At 46.5% G+C, this 21,258-nt stretch overlaps 1 protein-coding gene across 1 annotated transcript in view; it reads left to right on the top strand.

Annotated features, from left to right (window-relative positions):
- The window catches only part of RHBDL3 (rhomboid like 3), a 44,363-nt gene continuing 23,105 nt past the window's right edge, over positions 1 to 21,258 (top strand). The window contains exons 1-2 of the mRNA XM_042865339.1: positions 1 to 120; positions 3,490 to 3,513. Coding sequence (XP_042721273.1) covers positions 1 to 120; positions 3,490 to 3,513 — 144 coding nt within the window. The remainder of the gene's footprint in view (positions 121 to 3,489; positions 3,514 to 21,258) is intronic.

Below are 21,258 nucleotides of genomic sequence, written 5' to 3'. Positions count from 1 at the left end.
ATGGGAGACAGGCTGCCGGAACCTCACGCCAGCTCTTCCCCTGCTGTGGCTGCCGGCTCAGAAGCGGAAGAAATCGAGGTGCTCGACTCCGAGGATGTCCTACCTATGGCCGCAGAGGATGTAAGTTTCCTTTGCTCAATGTCTTCACCCCTTTCCTCCGGGCCCGGCTAATCGGCTCAAGCTATTTATAAATGAAGTCCGGGCCGGGGGGAGGAATAGGGCCGGTGACCCTCTAGGGCAAGGTAAAGACGCCGGCTCCATCCCCGCCGCTCCCTGCCCCGTTCTCCCCTCGCCGCCGGCGAATGCGGACTCCGGCAATCGTCCCCGTCATGGAAAGCCGTCCTCCTCCTCCCCGTCCGGCCCGGAAAGCCCCGGCTGCGGTGTCCTGGCCGCCCGGACCCCCCGCCCGCCCGGAGCCGCGCCGGTGGGAGACGCAGCCCCGAGTGAGCTGCGGCTGCCGGGCTGCGGGCAGGGGGAGCGGGGCTGCACGCGGAGGCGTCTCTGGAGGCAGGAGAGGGGCTGCTGCCTTGGCTTGAGGGGCTTCCTGGGCACGGAGGGCTTTTTCAGAGTCTCAGCCTCTCGGAGGTGACTGATGTGAGCACTCCCCGTTTCCTCTTCCAGCTCCCCAGCAACAGAGAAGGAAGTTTTTCCCCCAATTCGACAACCTCCCTTCACCCTCAGGGCTCCGATTGCACCTGAAGATGGGTTAATTTGGTACCATTCTGTCTCTGCTCACCCAGCCTAGAAGGACACCGAGTACTTCTGCATGCTTTGAATCAGCTCCTGCCGGGCAGAGCAGCAGAGCCTGCAGAGCTGAGCTGGTCGTTCTGCATCTGCCAGAGGCAGGAGCTCGCTCTGCACCTGTCTGGGGGGGAGGGGGGAGAGAGGGGGAACACGTATGTGAACAGATCCTGCATTCCTGGTGCATCCTAGGACTGTTTGCAGCTCTCCCTCCCAGCAAACTCTGGCAAGTGTCTGCTCAGCCTGCAGAGATAAGCTCAGGCTCTGTGCCTGCCTACAGGAGGATGAGGCAGTGATACTGCATGTCTTTCTGGTGGGCTGTCTCTAGGACCTTGCATTGGGTGAAAGCAACGCTTGTAATTTAAGCTTCCGGCAATGGCACATCTTCTTTTCCCTCTACTTTTATGATGTTGCTAGTGGAACCCGCATGGAGCTGTTAGGGGCAGTGCTGACTCCTGATCCCCCAGCCCCTTAGAATTTGGTTGCTGAATTTTCCTCCCAGAGGGCAGCAGAGGAAGTACACTTGCCTGCTGGAGCTGCTTTCCCCAGGCTGTATTTCTTAGTGCTGAACGTTCAGAAGAAAACGTACTGCAGTTTGTCCTCTGCTACAGAACTGCCAGACAGCTGGCAGTGGAGCATGCCTGATCAAGGGAATATGTCGTTTTCATAGGGAAGGATGGCTTTCGAGAAGCTTTCAATGAACATGTTTCCAAATCCTGATTCTTGTGACCTTTTATTCTATGAGAACTGTTGTGCTTTTGTGTCCAGGAGAAGTGAAGGGTTGAGAGCCTGGCAGGATTGGGGTCCTGGCTCAGTAGGCTGCGAGCTCTCCTCAGTGAAATCTAGATTGTCATCCTAGTTCTGCTGCTGACATGCTGCTTGACCTTGAGGTAGGACTGCTTGGGTCTGATCCAGTTCGCAGTGTTACTTACTTTGGGATCTGCATTGTTATTTGACTCTTGTACCTTATTTTGTTGACTGCAGGAAGCATAGCTAGAGCCTGCAGTTGCATTGCTTGTGGGAAGCTGCTGAGACCTGGCAATAGATGATATGGCAGAAACTTGAGGTATCGTGTATCATCTGCAAGTCAGAAGAGCAGGAAGCGGTGTAAATGCCCTCCTTCTCCACAGCCAAGGATTTCCTGCTGAAACAAGCAGGCTGCAGAGCATCATCCCTGAAAATTCAGACTGCTCTGTGCTGGGAGTGTGCTTCCCTGAGACCTGACTTGGGGCTGATTTTCTGTTATTACATTTGAGACTTTGATGTGAGCTCTTCTGCTTGGCCTTGCTGACACAAGGTTGGCTCTTTGTGTGTTGTTAGCCACAGAAATATTACACAGTGGATGTTTGGCTGTTACAGCCTTGACAGCATGTGAGAGCTCAGCTGTGATGTCATTACAGCTCTCAGAGCAGCATTTCACAAGGCCAGGATTCAAGCAGTCCCAAAATGTTCTCTTTAAAGTGCTGGGCTGATTTATGATGATGAATGGGAGTTTATAAAGGGATGGGGATATGGGGAAGGTGGGAGCCAACAGCTGAACTGATTAAATGGAATTCAGTGTCCTGATACCCCACTGTCTCTCCAGCCAGTTCTGCTTTAGATCAGCCTACCAAGGGAAAGAAAATATTCTTAAGAGAACTGGATACCACTCTCACCACAGCTTTGTGTTGCATGTATCCTAGTGAGGAGATTTGCTTATGTGAGTCTCATGTTTGTTAATTTTCTCATTTTGGTTTTCTGGGAAGCTGAGTGAGGCAGCAACAAAGTGTTGTGCTGAACAGCACTTCAGGCAAGGAGAACTGAGAACACGCAGGTTTGTGGGGAATACAAACCAGCAGTTACCCAGGTCACTTGCTCCATGGAATGTTTTCTCTTCTGACCCCAAATCATAGAGTCATAGAATGAAAATCCAGGAGATAAGCGTTAAGCACTTCACTAGGAATTTCCTGTATTCCTGGCACTGTGAGGCAGCAGTGATGGGGTAGGAGGTGGTGTGGCACTGGTCTTTGTGCAGTGCATAAAGTGGAGCCAGTCATCAGCTTGTTCTTTCTGTTCCCTAGTGAAGAGAACTTGTGGAGTGTTCACATAGTAGTCTGCATTGAAATGGATCTTCTTGCTACGCACAGCCTTTAAGACAGATCTGGTCCAGAAGCTATGGGGATAAATCTGTGTAATAGATTCTCTCCATCCTTCTGCCCTTCCACCTTGTACTAGAAGTATTACCTATTTTTTGATGTGCACAGATGTTATTCTGAGACCTGATGGGTTGTCAAAGGCCTTGCAGCAAATCCTTGCCAGAGTTAGCAGCAGGCAGAGGACGAGGCTCAGAACCAGACGGGGCAGTCTGAGGGTCAGTGCTGGGCCACAGGGATCTGTAAAAGCATTGCCGACTCCTCCCTCCCCTCAGCATACACCAAGCTGTCTTGATCCTGGTGGATAAAAAGCCTTTTATTCCTTACTTGCTTGCAAGTAGACAAAGCAGAAGAAAACAGAATTAACACATGAATGTTCTGAGTTCTTCTTAATTTGGATTTGTAAATGAAAACTCTACTCCCTGTGGTTGGTAGATTCCCCTGCCTCCTCCCCCCGGAAGGGTAGGTGGTTCTGGGATGAAGAAGGATATTGGAAATGGCACTAAATCATTAGGTTATTTCTCTGGAGAATATATTTCTACAGTTTACTGCATATTAATGTCGTTGCTCTTATACCTTTTTGTTCTTTTTCCTCCCTTTATGCTTTGCCTCTCAGCACTGGAAAGCTCTGTTTGATCAGGTATGTGAACAACTGATGTATTGTCTCTGTCTTGTGAGCAAAGAGTGTAACCCTCACTTAATTTCCTCTGTACTAGATTTTGTGTGCTTTTAACATACCGTCTAGGAGCTCCGTGTTCCCAGTTCCCAGCATGCAAGTCATTATCATCATTACTGCTTTGGGCCTTCCTCTCTGTTCCTCATCAGAGCTGCCAGCTACAGAAGTGGGCCCAGCCTGACCACCCTCTCAGCACAGCTCTGAGCAGAGCTGCTGCAGCAGGTGCTCTGAGCATTGCACTCACTTTGCTCACTGGGTGAAAGGATCTCCTCTCTTTGAGACTGGCAAACAGGGACCAGTGCTGTAAAATCAGCACTTTATTATTTAAAAAGGTTCCCTAGTTTCTAAATTGACTCGTGCAGGATTACATCTATTTGTTCCAGTGAAGGACCTGCTACTTTTAACTTCTACAGGATAAACAAAATATCTGCTTTTCTACCAAAGGCTGTGGTCATATCAGATAAGTACTGTGGCTCCAACCTGCAGCCATGTGAAATGCACACAGCTCTGCAGAGCTCTGAGTTAGAGCTGCTGAGAATTTGGGCTGCAGATTCCAGTTTGTAAATTATGCTTTTAGCTGCTTTAACTGACATGTTTGCTTTCTGGTGTTCCTTCCATCTGCCAGGCTGAAATGTGAAGCAGCTATAAACTGAAGGATTTTTCTAGGGTTGACTCGCTTCTAAACTGCAGCACACTCTGGGTGTCATAAACTTCTGTGGTCTTCTGTAAGTGAACTTACTGTGATGCTGGCATTGTCCTGGCATTGCTGAAGTTCTGATGGGTTTTTGTCCCTGCATTAAAAGGCAGCAATCTTGCTTCTGTATGGCTGAACTACAGAGCTGAAGGCTGCCGTGCAGTCTCTGCAAAAGAATGTTCTTGGTTCCTTGGGGGTCTTGTTATCATCCAGCCAGAAACTAGTTCTGGTGAGTGCGTGTTTGTATCTGCTTAGCTGTGACCAGCTGCTAATCCATGCATCTGGACTGCAGCACATTTGATGTTGCTCATTCAAGCAACTGGCAGTGAGGAATTAGGTTGCTATAATTGTTGTTCACACCTAAGTTGTGTGGTGTATTTGAATTTGCCGGGGCTCGTAGGAAATGCTGCTACTCCAAACGTGGGTTCGAGACAAACTGTTTGTGATCTGAGCTGAATGTTTGCTGCAGCCACTTGGAATTCTCTCCTGTCTCTAGAGTTGGACCTAATTTGGAGTCTGATTCTACAAGCATCCTTTGAAGTCATTGAGTCCTTGTGGGATGGGGATCTTGGCTGGTACCTACCTCAGGCTCAAAGGAAGGAATGGGTAATTTCCCCCTGGACTTGTCTGAATAGTAGATGTCTTTTTTTTTTTTTTTTGGGTTGCAAAGACAGGACTCTGATAATTAGCTATGTTTCAATTAGGACTGCAGTGGAATTCTAAGCCTTGTCTGTAAGGCTTTGTTACCAAAGAGAATGCAACCTGTGACTGCTGGTTGTGAGTCCTGAATGCATCAATAAGGTCCTTGTTGCCCATGGGCAAAGCCGAGGAGCTGACGTCTTCCTGGAGAGCAATATCAGCTCTGCAATGCAATTAGCCCTGCAGTGAATTACAGGATGCTGTTTGTCGTGGAACAAGGTTGCTATCTCAGCAGCTCTGTGATGGTAGGAGAGGAGAATGTTTTGTTTAGCTCTAACTGGCATCTGTGTGAAACATGAGGACAGTCTTGTTGCGGCTCTGCTGGGAGATGTAGCCTGGCCTTAAATGTGTTTCGGGTGGAAAGGAATGGCCAAAGATTTATGTGCCCTGTGCAAGTGTGACTTGTGGGCTGGGACCACAGTTTAAGTCACCTGTTCAGGTGGGGCTTCTGCATTCAGCACCTCCCAGCAGAACAAGAGAAGACCCTGGGCAAAGTGCTGGAGCAGTTGGGAATGCTCAGGCTGGGAGTCTGCAAGTCTCTTGTTTCCAGGATGATTTCGTGTGATGGTAAACAGTGCAAAGGAGAGGTCAGCAATTCCCTGTCCTTGCTCTTGACAGCGGTGAGAATGAAATTACTATTACAGCTTTTTATTTTTTTTTTACAAATTACTTTACAAAAAAGTAGTTTTCTGTTTAGACATATAAAACGTAAAGGATTTTGGTGGTGGTTTTGACCCTCCCCTCTCATCATCTTCAATTAAAAACTCAGAACTTTTGGGTGAATATTGCTGCTCAGCCTTAAAGCTGTGCTTTTCCCTATTTGTTTTGGAGGGGAAGCAAAAGACACTGACTTCTGGAAGAATTTTTCTATTTGTTTTGATCCAGTTCTGTTCTGTCACACTGGGAGCTGTCAGTGACTGAAGCCACAATCTCCTGCCAGGTTGCATCTTTTTAAGAAGTAAAAACTAAGATTTAGCAAACTGGCAGGTCCAGCTCTGCTTCCTGAGCTTTGATGTTCAAAGAAGCCCTCCCCAGAACAGAATTCAGAGCCTTTGGGGGGGGGGGGGGGGGGGGGGCCAAGACTTCACCCAGGAGTTTGAGAGCTGGCAGGCAGGCAGCTTTCCAGTGCTGCAGCCGGAAGGTTACAGTACAGCTGCTGCTTCGTGCCATGCTGAAGAGATGCATTTTTTATTATGAGGCCATGGCCCTCGAGCAGCTCTAACTCACTTTTATATGGGAACTTTTATAGGGTTTCATACATTTATTTATTGTGCTCATAAACACCCTCCACCCCCACACACACATTAACTCTGCATCTGCTGCCTTCTGCAGAGCCTGCACTGTCACTGAGCACACCACAGTCTGTGTGGAATCCAGGCTCTGAGCAGAGCAAGGCATTGCCTTTCTCTGTTCTCCACGGCCACTTGTATTGCATTCTTCAGTGGCCAAAGACGTTCTCTTTTGCTCATCTTCAGATAATCTCAAAAGTGAGACAATCCCAGTAGCTGGTCCTGGCAGTTTCATACTTCTGTGCGCTACTAAGATCCCTCGTTAATTCCCTTGCATGCATGTCCTGTTTGAATCCAAGCTGGGTGATTGCTCCTGCTTTGCTATGTCCTTTCTAAGGCCTTGGGTGCCCTGCTTTGACTCTGTGTCCCCCGGTGTCCCTGCTTTAGAGAATACTGTAGCTAATTGGTATTATGCAGCCTTTGGCCATACTGGGTAAAAGGGACTATCTGAGATGATGGTGTTCCTTATTAGGACCAAACTGCCTTCTAGAGGTGGCTTTTAGCTGCTTTAGATGCCAAGAGCTCTTGTCATCTCTGTCTCATCCCCATGGTTGCTGTGACTTCAAGGGTGAATTTATATTATCAGCCCTCATCTTGGAGTTCTCACTTCTTCTCACCCGTACCTTGGCATGTAGTCATGACAACAAACTTGTTTTAAATAGCCCCACACGCAGCTCTCCCTAAAGACCCTCCTCTCTGGCACAGCACCTTGATTCTACTGCTTGTCAATCCAGGCTGTGTTTTTGTTGCAGCTGCTTTAGGAATCCTGGATTATGTCCTGAGACTTGCACGTGGGTGTGATGGCAACAGATGAACAGAGTTTATGGGGAATGCAGAGAGATGCCAAGTTACCCAGTCTGTGTGGGCAGCTAATGGAAAAGTTGAGCTCAGAAATGAAGCTGCATGATTCTGGACCAGGCGTGTGCTTGTCAGGAAAGGTTCAGTTGCTGACACTACCAGCAGTGGGTGCAGCTGAACCTGCTCTGTCACAGCCTCTAAAGCATTAAAATGTTCTTGAAAATACGCTGCCTTTGCAGCCTCCTTAAATCCAGGGCTGGTTCCTGCATGACTGAAATTGCAAAAAGCAATCCATAAAACCAGGCCAGCTGTGATTGTGGTTGGTGGTAACTAAGAAAGGGAATGATGTTGAACTTGATGATCTTTTATTTTAACCATGCCCCTTTTCTCAGGATAGTCTTTAACACAGCTGAACTATTTCCCATGCTATGAAAGAAATTCCAGCTTGTTTACTGGGACGCTGTTGAACTAAACATCCCACTTCCCTTTGAGGAGTTTCCCTGGCTGCTGTTGCAGGCTGAGGGCTGTGGCTGAGGCTGGAAGCTCCCTGTAGGTTTGTGCCTGGTGATTTTACCACTTTCTTTTGCTTTGCTGGTTGGTGTGGCTCACTGGGAGCAGGCAGAGGAGAAACTGCAAGATGGGGAATAGGAAACGATGTCTGTGTGAGCAGCAGTGTGGGTGGGAGTCATGTGCTACCTTCAAGTCGTTACCTGGATTTTGGACTTCTGCTCTCTAGATTTGAGCCCATCATTGTCTGCATCTGAGCAGCATGGTGCTGCAAAGAGGAGGTTACAGGAACTAGAAATAGGAAATGAGACAAAGTAATAAACTTTGACTCTAATATGGATGGGAGAATCAGAGGTGCTGATGGAAAGACTGTACAGTATGACAACAGATTAGCACCAGGGTCTGCCTTGTCTGCTTATTGGACATGTCTATGAATGTGACTAGAAGCTTTCTCCCTTTTCCCCCCTCCACCAAGCTGTGCATTGTAAAGGGGAAAGACACTTTACAAGGGTCTCTTGGCAATGCACAGAGGGGGTTCTGCATCTGCCCCACGCCTTGAAGTCTAATCTCATTTACAGTTGTCAGCGTGGGCTGCTGGAGGAGATGAAAGGCAGAGGACAAGGAGGGAGAATAGATTAGTCTCGAGCAGAGGGCGCTGGGGTGCACCTGCCTCTGCCCTGCTACCTTGAGGAGGGGCTGCAATGGCAGCTGGGCATGTGTCATCTGCTGCTCTTTGAGGGGCCAGCCATGGAGCACACGATTAATGGCTCAAGGGGCTGGGCTTTTATGAATGATAAAGCCCTGGGATTTAGGCAGGGGCTCTCAGGCCCTTCTTTTCTGAGCAATGCCATCACTTTACATTTCTCAAGTGGCATTTAGGGTGCAGGGAGCTGCTGTCTGTGACCACAATGCTTGCCTTTCTCCTCCCTCCCCAAACTGCGCTGACCTTTGTCATGCAGCATTAACCCTTTGACTCCTTCATTTTGGGTTATGGGGTTAGGAAAAAAAAGATTCCCTTCAAATTCATTGCCTTATGGACAGACTTGAAGGGTAGAATGGGCTGGTAATAGAGGATCTGGTTGTGCTGAAGGAGATTGGTTTGCTGATGCTGTCTGGATTGTCTGCCCCTTGCTGCCTTCTGCTGTTTTGAATGCAACAGTCCCCAGGAAAGGGGAGATGGGAACTTACCTTCCCTTCAGTCAAGGAGAGAAACTGAGGCACTGAGCAGTGAATACTTCTGCTGAGTAATGCTTTGTATTTTACCCTATCTAGATCAGCCTGTTTCTGTCCCCAGTGTTGTTACGATGGATGGCAATCTCCCAACACTTCGGGGCTCATGCCAAGATCTGGCTTTTAGCCATGATAGCCTGGAGTGATTGCTCAGCATGAGAAAGCTACCTGGAGATCATTAATCTTCCCACTTCTCGCAGGGTGAGCAGCAAAAATTCCCCAACTTCCTGCTTCGTGTTCCAATACCACTGCACAGTGAACACCAGCCAGCCCCTGAGCTTGGTAGTAATCCCTGCAGCATGAATGGTTTGTGATCAGCCACACCACCTCCCCTTTCCCTGGCTGCTGGGATACTCCTCTCTGCAGTCCCCACCAGCCTGTATGCTGACAGCTGGCTTTGCTTGATAGCCTTGAGCATGAAGCTGGAAGTGAAAGCCATCAGTGTGAACCAGACATCAGCAGTGCAGGAAATGCAGCACAGTGAGGCTTGTGTTGGTAGAATGAGGCACCTCCTGAAATGTTTTAAGGAGTCTTTAGAAACACACTGAAAAGCACATGGAGGCTGAGTCAGTCTTACGCAGCTCGTGAGTTACTGGCAGCTTGATGTCTCTAGATTTGTAAAAGCCTCGGAGGTTTCCTACTCATTACACATTTGTGTACCTTTGCTGTCTGAGCTTCCTGAAAACCTGTGTGTTGGAGAGTAGCATCTGAGGGGCACAGCAAGCTGCATTCAGGCTGTTGTATCCCTGATCCCAGCTGCAGTGAGAGGCTGCGGTAGCTGCGTTTTGCCATTCCAGCTGAATGTGCTGGATGGGTTTTAGGCACATAGATCTTTGCTAATGCATTGTTCTCCAATCCTGTGTTGCACACAGAAAATCACTGAAGCAAACAGAACATTTAAGCCTTCGTGTTTAAAAGGAAAGGAGGGTAAAAAAAACTGTAAACACAGACTGGATTGATGCCTTTCTGCAAATCAGCTGGTGCATTGTGCTCTAGCTATGTGCTCTGTTATGATGGAAGGGAGAGAGGAGGAAGAGATCATCCTGTCTCCTGAGGAACAAACCCAGCTGCCCAGCAAGTTGAAACAGTTTGGAGGTGCTTTTCCAAGCCATCAGCATTTATGCCTTGGCATTTACAGGCCTTTTAAACTTACTCTCTACCAGACCTGGAAAGTGTGTGGTAGGAAGTATGATGTTCTTGTTACCTTCGTTTATTTGCAGTGAGCACAAATATACCTGGGCACACTTGCAAATTAAATGCAGCATTGAGCATGTTTGAGTTTGGCAGCAGCCAAGGAAGCTGTGATCTCTCTCTGTCACCTTATTAGGTATCCTACAATGTGTTGGCCTGAAATCATCTTGGTGCCAACACACCTTGAAACCAAATAGCTAAAGTCCAGTGATGGGCTGAGCTCTTCCAAAGCTCTCCCTGGAATGTGGCTGCTCAGCTCCCTGAAGCTCCTTTGGATACCCTTGTCTCCTACATGTGTGTCCTGCATGCTGCATCCTTCCAGCAGCTACCTGGTAATTCTGAGTCAGTAAAGCGTTTGTGTGTGTGTGTATTTGAGTGGATTTGATCTTATTTATTTACTTATGGCGTGTTCTGTCGGAGTAGAGCTGCCTTGAGAGTGACATTTTGCCTTGGGCTGTCTTATGCAAAGGCTGCTGCTGCTGTCTCATCAGCTGCTCCGGGATCAACACAGAACTTCCCGATAGCAACTTGTCTTCCGTGTTTGAAAAACACAAAGCAGTGAAGAGTTGTAGATCTCTGGACGTGACCTTGTTTAGCAGATACTAATTAACAGAGCCAGTAGGTTGTTCTCAGTGCTGTGCAATTACAAATAGAATGCACAGAAATCTCACGTGGACCTGGAGTTCGTTCAGCTCTAAATATTAAATTCCCAGCACTGGCAAGATGCAGAGGATGTATGTATTCTTAGTATATGTTCCTGTTGCTTAGGAACAGCTGTCTGCAGTGACCCTGTGTTGCTGGTGAGAAGAGTAATGATGTATGAAACTGATGTTAAACAAGCAAGATCAATCTTCCCCCTAGGAGCTGTTCTTCGTGTTCTTTGATACTTGACATCCTCTGTAAGCAGTGCATACCCTGGAGTTCCCTGAGTTGCACGAGGGAAAAATAAGCGAGGTGGTTGGAAGCAAAGCTGTTTGTGACTGCCATCACACCTTACACACTTCTTCAAGGAGCTGTTCTCCAAGGAAGAACCTTCTGTGATCCTTCACAATTAGGCAGCAGTGATGATGAAGGCCTTGTTTTGTGTAACATGCTTGTTTGTGATGTTTAATTGTGGTGGAACTGCTTGCTGATGGCAGCCTGCAGCCAGTGAGCCATTTCCTCCATGCTTACTGCTTGATAGAGCAAGGATCAATGTGCTCTGAGGTGGAAAATGGGAAGTTTGACAAAAACTACTGGAAAACTTCACCCTGTGTGCTCTGAATTGGTCTAGTGGAGCACTTGGAAACAAGTGTGAGAAGGGTCCCAGGCCTCTGAAGGAATTGTTGGACATCCCACCTTCAGGGTGACTACTGCAGTGCTGTTCAGTCAACCTGCCCAAAGGCTGTGCTGTGCTGGCTGGTCTGTGTGTTCTTCACCTGACTGGAGCCTTCTGCTGCAGTAACTGCCTTCCACAGCACGGGGTGGCTTCTCCCAAGGTGATGATAGCTGGACTATCTCTCAAAGGATAGCAGTGTGTTTGAAACAGATCTTCCAACCTTATTCCCTCTGTGGCCCCAGAGCTGAGAGTTGCCCTTGCTGCATTGATTTATGGGATCATTTAGGATTGGTGCTGGTGGCCAAGAAGAGCTGGAGCAAAAAGTCATTTGCTAGCTGCTGATTTATGGCTATAGTAAACAGTCCTGAAAAGCAAAGTAAGAATTTTCTGGACCTTATGCAGTTCCAGCTGACTGGTAGCTCCAGGCTGTTATTTGACCATGTGGAGTAATAAAACTGAGAAAACTAATTAAATTTTGGGCCTACCACAAAACAAGCTAGTTCATGCAAAAAATTACTCTGCACTTGCAAGCAACAGTGACTTTATAGGCTTACAAACCTGTATTTAATGACCAAGCATGTAGTATGGTGTGTGAAGTACAGCATCTCTCTGCTGCACCCCTACACAGGTGTGGATGAGGGGGTCTGTCTGCATCTACCTGGGTGAAGGTGGTTTCTCCCTTCCTGGGGGAAGGAGTTGTGTGCTGGCCAGTTCTGTGTCTAGATCTCATACTGACAGAACATCTTTTTCTCATGTTTTGGTAAGATAATTGTCACGATTGCCAATCCCGGAGCAGATACATGGAATTTGAAAGAATGCATCTCAAAGAAAAAACTGGGAGGTGATGAGAGTTTAAAAAATATTTACAAGCTTTCCCTTCTTTTTCTGATGGATGCATTTGGATTGTCATGGCACTCAGTGCCAGATAGCGTGCATCTATCCCAAGCTTTGGTTTTCTCCTCCAAGCTGAGTGTTATTGCAGAGCTATTATTTGACCTAAAAGAAGTGTGTGCATACTCACTGCTATAGAATACTGCTTTTTCACACATCAAATCAAGTCCCTGTAGATTTTCACCTCCCTCCCAGATCTGGCAGACAGTGAAAAAGGGAGCTATTTTTACTCAGAAATGTTCTGTTTCAAACCCAGAGTATTAAATGTAGTTTTCTCCTGACAGGCTTCTTGGCTGATTGCTGTAAAACTCCATACCTATAGGAAGGAGAAAACTTCCTATAGGAAGGGAAAACGTTGGGATTTTGGGGCTCATTAGATCAAGTGGGTGTTTCAGCCTGATCTTCATCTCACTGGTATTGCACACCAGATATGTCTCTCAGAAGTAACAGAAAGAGACCTAATGTCTCAGATCTGATCAACCTCTGTGACTTTATTGTGTGTCTTGATTGGATTACATGCAGAGTTTTTTTTGCTGTTTTCTGAAACAGGTGCTTATCGCTGTGACGTCTGAGGCAGGCAACAAATTAGAGTAGGAAGGCCTATGAATGAATGAGTGGTGTTTGCTTCTTCCCACTGCTCACCTAATTCTGCCCTTCCTTTCTGCAGATTTTCTGTAGCTGATGCCTGTGAGATTGCCTGAGTGAACAAGATGTGGGTCTCACCCAGCAGCCTGGGTGCTGGACCAAGGAGCACCTGATTGCTGGCTGCAGTTCTGTCACTTTTGGGAAAGACTCCTGATGAAACTCTGCATTAACCTTCCATATTCAGTTTCCTTTCTCTGAACATTTTAGTTACAAATCAGGGCTTGATTATTCTGCACTGTACATTTTTTGATTTTGCTTTTGTTTTTGCTTGTATCGTAGCAGTGGCTGTGGGCTGTTGGGAATTGTCCTTATTCAGCACTGCAGTGGGCCTCCTTCAAGGACTTCAGAGCTCATTCTCCAGTGTCAGTTCAATTAGTTTCACAAGTTGGAGCAGAGAATAAGATCACTGATCGTATCCTGTTACAGTGGAGGACAGGCTGCTACAGACCTAACAAGAGGCTGGATTTGTGATTGCCCCTCACTCCCCCAGGTGCTGCATAACTGCATGGTGCCCAGTTAAGAAAAAGGAGAATGTTTTTACATGACGTTTATCCCATGTCCATCCCTCTGCTGACTTTTATTTCAACAGACTTGAAATAGAAATCTTTCTTTTTGCTGTAGCTGTAATTGCCTTGAGTTGGACACTGGAGAGGCTCATTCACCTATGTAGGATGATAGAAGGTGCGTGTGCTGCTCTTTCATCTGTTTCCATATAGCTGTGCACAAAAAAAAATAAGTGAATTGTAGGTGTGATATCAGATCACTGCTCTGAACCATGACAAAGAATAGATGTACCAGCACTACTTTAGCTGTTGCAAGATTAAAAGAGCTGTTATGTTAAGGATGATAATGTCTGGTTTGGCAAAAGAGCTGAGAGTTTGTCTAGGGTTGTAAAATATGTCCAGGTAAACTGTCTTCTTTAGTATGCAGTGGCATAAGCTTTAGTGACCTGGTGGATGTAGGATGCATGGAACTTGGATGCATTTCGGTTGTGTACTGCATGTATTGCATTTACAATCTCTGGGGTGTTCAGTCTCCCATTGCATCTGGGGTGCCTTCATGGGCTGTGTGTTTGTAAGTCATGGACTTGGTGGTGCTTCATATGAAGAAAATGTGACCATTAAGTTGAATTATGATGAGCTTAGTTTCTTCTTTTCTGATTTAATGTATTAATGTATTTCACACCCAGTGGCCCCTCAGCAGCTTGCAGGCTGGATATGTAAATTGGGAGCTGCAAAGGATGGCTGATCCATTAATAGGTAGAATTTGATGCTTGTAGAAATGAATGCATTTAATGTTGCATGGCAATGGCATGCTTGAATTTTTAAGTAGCCTAAATATCTCTTGTTTGGATTCAGTGGCTCAGGCTATATTTGCTATGAAAGCAATGCTGATAGAGAGGCCATATGGTTATAGAGGAGTGGCTGTTGTATCTGTGAGTATCACTTACACCGTTTGTGTATCAAATGTCATTCCAAAGAAGCTGTGAAAATGTGAAACCCAATATTTGAAAACAGAGCATCGCAGTTCAGATTCATGGTGTCCATAGGAATAAGTCCTTGGAGATGTGTTCATGTGTTCATAAACCGTTCTTCAGGAAAAGACAAGTTTTATGCTTCCATGGTGGGATGTACGTGACTGAAAGGATTCTGTTGGTCTTTATGGATCTGCCACTGTGGGGTTTTAAACACAAGACAAAATCACGGCCCTTCTGAAGGGCTGCCCCTTTGCTTCCTTTGGGCCCCGTGCTGATTTCATTACTAATTTCAGAAGGGTAAGGACTTTTCCTGATTTTATTTTATTTTTTTTAGTGTTTCTTTAAGCGTGAAGGTGTGGAAATATTTGTTTTCTTTTGAGGATTTTATTAAAGCAAACACAGCATACGCCAACACTGGGAAAGTGTTTATGTGATAAATTTCAGTTTTCAAGCACGTGAATAATGTGGTGATGTTGAGAGGTGCACTCTGAAATCATTGCTGCTTCTCGCTTTTCCCTGAGCTCTGAGACACAAACACTTCAGCTCTTCATCTCTTATTGCCAACCTGGGACGAGGATTGGAAGCAGCAAATATGCAGAGAATGTTGTGATCTGCACTGCAGAGCTGTGGCAAGGGGAAAGATCATTCAAGTCTGGATATTCCTTTTTCCCCATGGTTTCTATGGTTATTTTAATTAGCGAAGCACCAAGCTTTGGGTGGAGGCAGCAGGGATTTGCAGTCTGCTATGGGTTGGTAGCTGTGGTAGATTGCATGGTAACTGTGCTGAAGTTCTGCTATTGCCTGAGTAACCCTATTTTTGAAGATGGCTTCTGCTGAAATATCTGTACATAGGAAGAGCTGAATGAAAAGCACACTTCTTCCCTCTCTGATGGGGAAATACTCAGACTCACAGTTCACATCTCGTACCAGTGGCAGGGTTGTGTTTATCCTGTGTGGGACAGAAGTAATGCAGATCCCAGAGCAGCTGTACAGCTGGGCCATGGTACTTCCTTTCAAATGAGAAGAAATAGTGAGACTGTCACTGCCTCACATCTGTTGCTGCAGGTGCAGTGTAGTTACTGTCCAGTGCATGTCTATATGTAGTGGTTACTGTGGGGCTAAACAACACGAAAAATCTTACATGTACGTCTCCTGTCCAGCTCCTCCAAGACTTTCACTGTGATGAGCAGAACCTGGTTGTATTCATTTTCCATCCATCCTCTCATTCCTCATCTTTGCTATCGTTAATTGTTAGCATCTGGCTTGAAAGATTGCCTCTTAGCATGGTGCTGATGGGGCGCTTCCACAGGGGATTAAGGCTGGACTGGATTGACGAGGGGCGGTCTCCTTGCAGAGGGCAGTTTGCCAGTTGTGTGCAGGCTCATTGCTGCTGCTCTTCCAGTTACTCCAGTTCACATTAGGTCACAGGCAAGAACTGGTTGCAGCTCCACTCCCCTCACTGCAGCCAGCTGCTGAGATGTGGCCTCGTGCAGCAGCTGTGTGGCTCTACAAGACTCTCTTTACTTCAGCTGCATCACCCCATGGAAGTGTTGTCATACCTGCATCATTGGGTGGTTTTCTACTGTGCAATTGCAGTGCTTTGATCAAGGATGTGGGTAATGATAACAGCACTGTGGGGCAGGGGCAGTAGTTGAGATGTCATTTCTTACTGTAACATGCTCCCTAGGGGGCAATATGTCTGTGAATCACACAAGTGCTTTCCTGCAGCTTTGCTTGCTTTCTGTTACCACTTTGGCTGCCAGGATCTCAGAAAGCACAGGCTCCTGCACTTCTAAAAGTACTTAGCCTTTATTTCCAATGCCCTGAAGCACAGCTGAAGGCCCCACTAAGCTCATTGAATCCAAGCCTTGAGAGAATATATTTCTTTTTGCTTTATTTGGTTTGCTTTCCTGTGGAGTCTGCCTTTTCCTTTACACGCACAAAATGCTGGGTGAATCCGCTGACATTTCAGAAGATAGGAGCTTTCCTCTTGCTCTGTTGGTTTTCTGATCTGCTCCTAACCAGGCCTTGGGATCTCTTGTCCTTTCCCAAAGGGGATGTATGTCCTACCATTAAGCAGACTGAATCTGTTTCCTTGCAAGGACACTGTGGGGCCTGAAGGCACCTTACGTCTAATACATCTGTAAATTTAAATCTCAAAGACAAATGAGTAAAACCAGCAGAGTTTGCAACAAGGGGCTCAATTTTTAGGGCTTCTTGGGGGTAATGTTGAAAGTTATACACAGAGTTTAGAAATGTTGAATTATTATTATTATTATATGAAAATCCCACTGGCTTGTATTCCTCTGTCATTTTAAGCTCTTTGAGATAGCGTCTCTTTTATTTCTTTCATTAAAGGTGTTCTTACCGAACTGTGAAGTAGGAATTGTAACACTTTTTGTTATTTCATTGCCCAGGTGTTCTTCATCCCCGTGTCCTTTCGGCTTTCCCCAGCTCTCCCTCCTTTCCCTCCTCAGCTTGCCTTGAAGGGCTGGGAAAGCCGGCACTGCCGCATTCTGTTGCCTGTCTGATTGTTGTGGGGTTGTGTTTGTGCAGGGGAAGGTCACGGAACAAAAAGACCACCAGGCAGGGGTGGGCAGGGGGGTTCAGTCCCTCTCCTTTCAGTCTCTGTGGCAGTGGGTGGGAAGAGTCTTGTTTGTATGACAGGATTTCAGGGGCTGATGACTTTTTGTTTAGGTTTCTTCCGTGGCTGCTACACGGGCCCTGGAAGGCTACAACAATAGAGCGCTTGTATGAGATTCGTGAGGCTGAAAAGCGCTGAGGTAACCCAGAGCTGTCATTGCAGGGCTGGGTGTGTGGATGCTCTGGGTGAGGTGTTTGTGTCATGTCCAGATTTGGCTCTGCAGAAGCTCTTCTGAGATGCCCGAACTCTGTGGACTGAGAGCCTTAGCTGGATAAACGCTACGAAAGTTTCTCTTTTTGTAGAATGAAGGTTGTAAAGTGGGGAGACAGCTCCATGGATCTGTTGTATGGCTATGCTTCCCTGAGTATTTTTCAGACTTCCAATCAATGATTTTTATTTGCAGTATCTGCCTCCTTCCTTGCCCATCAGCTCCGCACTTCCAAGAGCATTACTGCTTTTAGACAGGACTATCATCACTGTCCTCTCAGCCCTTCTCTTGCCCTCCACCCTTACAAAACATCTCAGTCTGTATTTACTGTTGACTTATACAAAGACCAACATTGTCAGGGAGTCATTGCAACTGTCCTGAGTTAATTGTCCTGTAAAAGGATTGACTAGCCTGTGGTAGTGTTTTTGCCTTGGCTGTCTGATATGGGACACTTAGATCTGGGGAGCAGGAAAGAGCTAGAATTCCATCTGGATGTGGGTTGGGGGGAGGGGGGCAGTTTGGTTCCTTCCTTCATGGATGCTGCAGCAGCCCTTTCTGGAAGGGAATGACTTGTCAGTCACTAGCTGCTGGCAGCAAAGTCTGTCTGATTCAGAGGTAACAGCTGCAACTTCCCAGAGATGTAGATTCCAGCAACCTCCAGCATGCCTGAGCTCCTGAATGTCCCAACTAAGAAATCTTTCTTCTGCATAGTATTTATGTATGTAAGCATTTGTTTTTAGTAGATGCTGACCCTGTTTGAATGCTTCTAGACTAAATAGTGAACTGCCTTGTGTTGTCATTCCCCACAGTACTTGTAACCTCTCCTGCCTGTGTTTGGATTTCTTCCAGAGAGCTAGCCGTTCCTGCAGGCAGGCACTAAAGGGAGAGGAAGGCAGCTGGGATGGAGTGCAAATCAGGAAGCAGGCTGAACTGGTATGATCTTTTGACCCAAAGCAATGGCTGGTGCTGTTAGAGCTTGCTTGAACTGCAGCAGCTGCGCAGCTCACATTCCTTTCATTAAATTGAGAATTATTCATATTTTCTCACCCTCCTGCCTAGTGCTGTATGTAATGTGATGTGCTAGTACCCAGGCTAATAGATAGAAAACTAAGACACTCTTCTGTTCGCAATTACATTTCTTCATGGGCTCAACTGTCCTGTGAAGCTGCAATGTTCAAAGCTTGCCAGAGCATCCTTTCTACAAACTCTTGCACTGCTGTATGCTTGTGTATTCCTGTGCAAACACACATCAGCCTCACGTCCCTGCTGTTTCCAAGAGACTCACTTGGACATCTCATTTGTAGATATCATCAACCTCAATGTACTTCCTGGGAGTGCTTTGACCTTTTGTCTGTTTTAAACCCTACTTAAAAATCCCCCCATGAATGTTTGGCAATTTCCAATTTTTACTAGTCTGTTACTAGGTAGGAGTGCTACATGGCGGTGGCTGGAGCAGAAACAACTCATTTCATCTACAGTCATGTTTTAAGTCTCCTGCATCCTTGGGTGAATTAGGCCACTGCCCTGGGTTCACATTACCTAAACACAAATGACAATTTTCTAATGAAAAACTTTAAAAATGGTATTGCCCACTATATTGACCTTATGGAATTTGAGGGAATTCCCTCCAAATGATCAGTGTTGAAAGCTAAGGCAGATTCACGGGAAAGTCTTGGCATGACTGAAATCTCCAAATTTTACCTGGAAAAGTTTTGTTTTGAAAACATTATTCTGGTGTTAGAAATTGGTGGGAAGCTCTGTAGACAACACAGATGATAAGCAGTGTTTCTGTGTTGCACATGCAAACTGTATGTAGTTGGATAGCGTTACACTTGCATCTGTTGGGTTGATCCTTGTAATTATCTTGCTGCTTTATCCCACCAGCTATTTCCACGTCAGTGGCTCAGTTTTGCTACAGCCCCTTTTGATGGGGGCTGTTTGGCCTTTGGTGGCTGCTGTTTGAGTTGTGCTGGGTTCATGAGAATCTGCTGACTGGGGGCAAAGAAGGTGTCTGATGGTGGAGGGATTATGCAGGGGTAGACGATGGTAACACTGTCTGCTCCAGGCAGCTTTTCTGCTCCTGGATTAAAGTTCATGCTGTGTTACTTGTCTCCCTCTCTTTAAGGCCTTGTCAAGTCTGTGTGGGAAGCTATTCTGTTTGCAGTGTTTAACTGTGTGCTGCTCTGCTCTCTCTCTGCCTCATTTCTCCTCCCTCTTCCCCCTTCCATTCAAGCAGCATCTTTCACTCTTTCCATTCAGGCCTGTCTTTGCTCTCTGCCCTATGTAAAGCTCTGTGCCTTCCTTACCATTCATCACCTTTTTGCTCATTCACATCCCTGCCTGCTTTCTCCATTCATCTGGGCTTCCTCTCAGCCTGCCTGGGCTGCCCTCTCCTCCTGCCTCTTCCCCAGTCCTCCTTTTGTGTCTGTGCTCTCCTTTTTCTGTGACCATCCAATCTGCAGCAGTCTGCAGCAAGCTCTATGAGGATGGTCTGCTAGAAGTTCATCTCTCTTGGTGGGCTAATTAATCCCCAGTGGGACTGTTTGAGGAAGATTTCTCTCTTGCAGGTGAGAAGGCTCTTCCCACTTCCCAGCGTTGCAAGAATGATGCATGAATCAGAGAAGTATTGCCATGTCCTAAATGTCATTTTCAGTCTGGTTTTCCTGTCTCTCCATCCTGCCTTGTTTTCTCCTTTGTTTTCAGCTGTTGTAGTTCTGGGGTTGGGGAGTTGAGTCACTTTAAGTTTTCTATTGCTGAGGAATGTGACTTCTATTCTCTCAATTACGCTAGCTCTCTAATTATGGTTGTTAACCTGTATCTTTGCTTATTTCTTCTAAAGTCTGTATTTGGGCTGTTTGTTGTTGTTGGAAATGTTAGAACCTAGACCAGCAAAGCATGCAAAGACAAAGCTATGTGGAGATTTGGCCTGTGGTTGTCCAGTTAGTCAGCAGGGCTGGACTGGTGATGTAAGATTTATGACTTTCAAGACTGAGCTGTAAGCTGCCCTGCTTGCCTGGCCTGTTGCATTGGTTGAGGATGTCTATCCAACAAAATGTGCAATATGACCAGCCCAGGGTCAAGATTAAAAACCATATTTCCATCTAAAAATAAATAAATAAAATTGTTTCAGAGTGCCTCGGCTTCTTTCCATTAGTCTTAATGCAGTTACATAAATAATAGAAGAGGAAGAAGCAGAGCTGGAGAAGGCTGAGTCTATAAACACATCTTTCTGCATGAAGTCTTGTGGCAGAATGGAGGGCATCTCCTGCCATCCGTGCCATCTCATTAATCATGTAATTATCTCCCTCACTTTTAGTGCTACGTCGTCTTCCTCATCAGTGTTGCTGATAATGGAGCTTCTGTTTACCCTGGCTTCTTTTTAGGGTGTGGCTTTGGTTTCAAAGCCAGCACAGTGGCCTATTTTGAATAATTTAGTTCTGGGTGGCTTGAAGGCTTTGTAATTTCCCAGCTCAGGCTGGAGGCTGATTCCTGTGCGTGTTCTGCCAGGAGGCTGATCTGGAGCACGGCAACAGGGTTGCTCAGAGTGGTGGGTCTTTGAGGCAGCAGAAGACTGAAAGCTGATTCAGCAGGCCCTGTGAGTGCATCTTGGCTCTCTCCTCTCTGTGTCTCTGGAGGACTTGCATTCAGAATCCCACAGACATAGGAAGGAGAAGGAAGAGAGCTGCATTTAAAAATGTTCTTGGTGGTGGAAACGTGGATTTTGGGTACTTGCCTGAGCATGATAGGCTTTCCCAGCAGGGAAAGAATTTCCTGGGGTCTCTGAATGCAGGCTTTGCTTAGTCTGCTGTATATCGGTAGTTGCTTGGACCAGGATCTGAAATTCTACAGTCAGGGAGGTAAGGGCAGGAGTTCTTTGTGGTGTCTGGCTGATGGGCCCTTGTCCCAGTCGTCACTGGCTTTGGTTTTGGAAAGGCTGATTAGTTTCTCTATGTGAAACCTTGGCAGAAGGCCATCTGTGTTCACGTTCTCCCTGTACTGCTTGGCCTTGTGGCTTGCTAATTGCACTTTGTTGTTGTAGTTATCACCCTGTCATGCTCTGTGACTGCTACCCAGCACTCACTGTGCAGGGCCATGAAGGCACAGCTACATCGCTTTTG

The sequence above is a fragment of the Lagopus leucura genome, unplaced genomic scaffold (assembly GCF_019238085.1).
Source record: "Lagopus leucura isolate 7727_CA_CO unplaced genomic scaffold, USGS_WTPT01 Super-Scaffold_797, whole genome shotgun sequence".
NCBI classification, from domain to species: Eukaryota; Metazoa; Chordata; class Aves; order Galliformes; family Phasianidae; genus Lagopus; species Lagopus leucura.
Note: the sequence above shows the minus strand (reverse complement) of the source record. Positions and strands in the feature narration are given on the sequence as shown.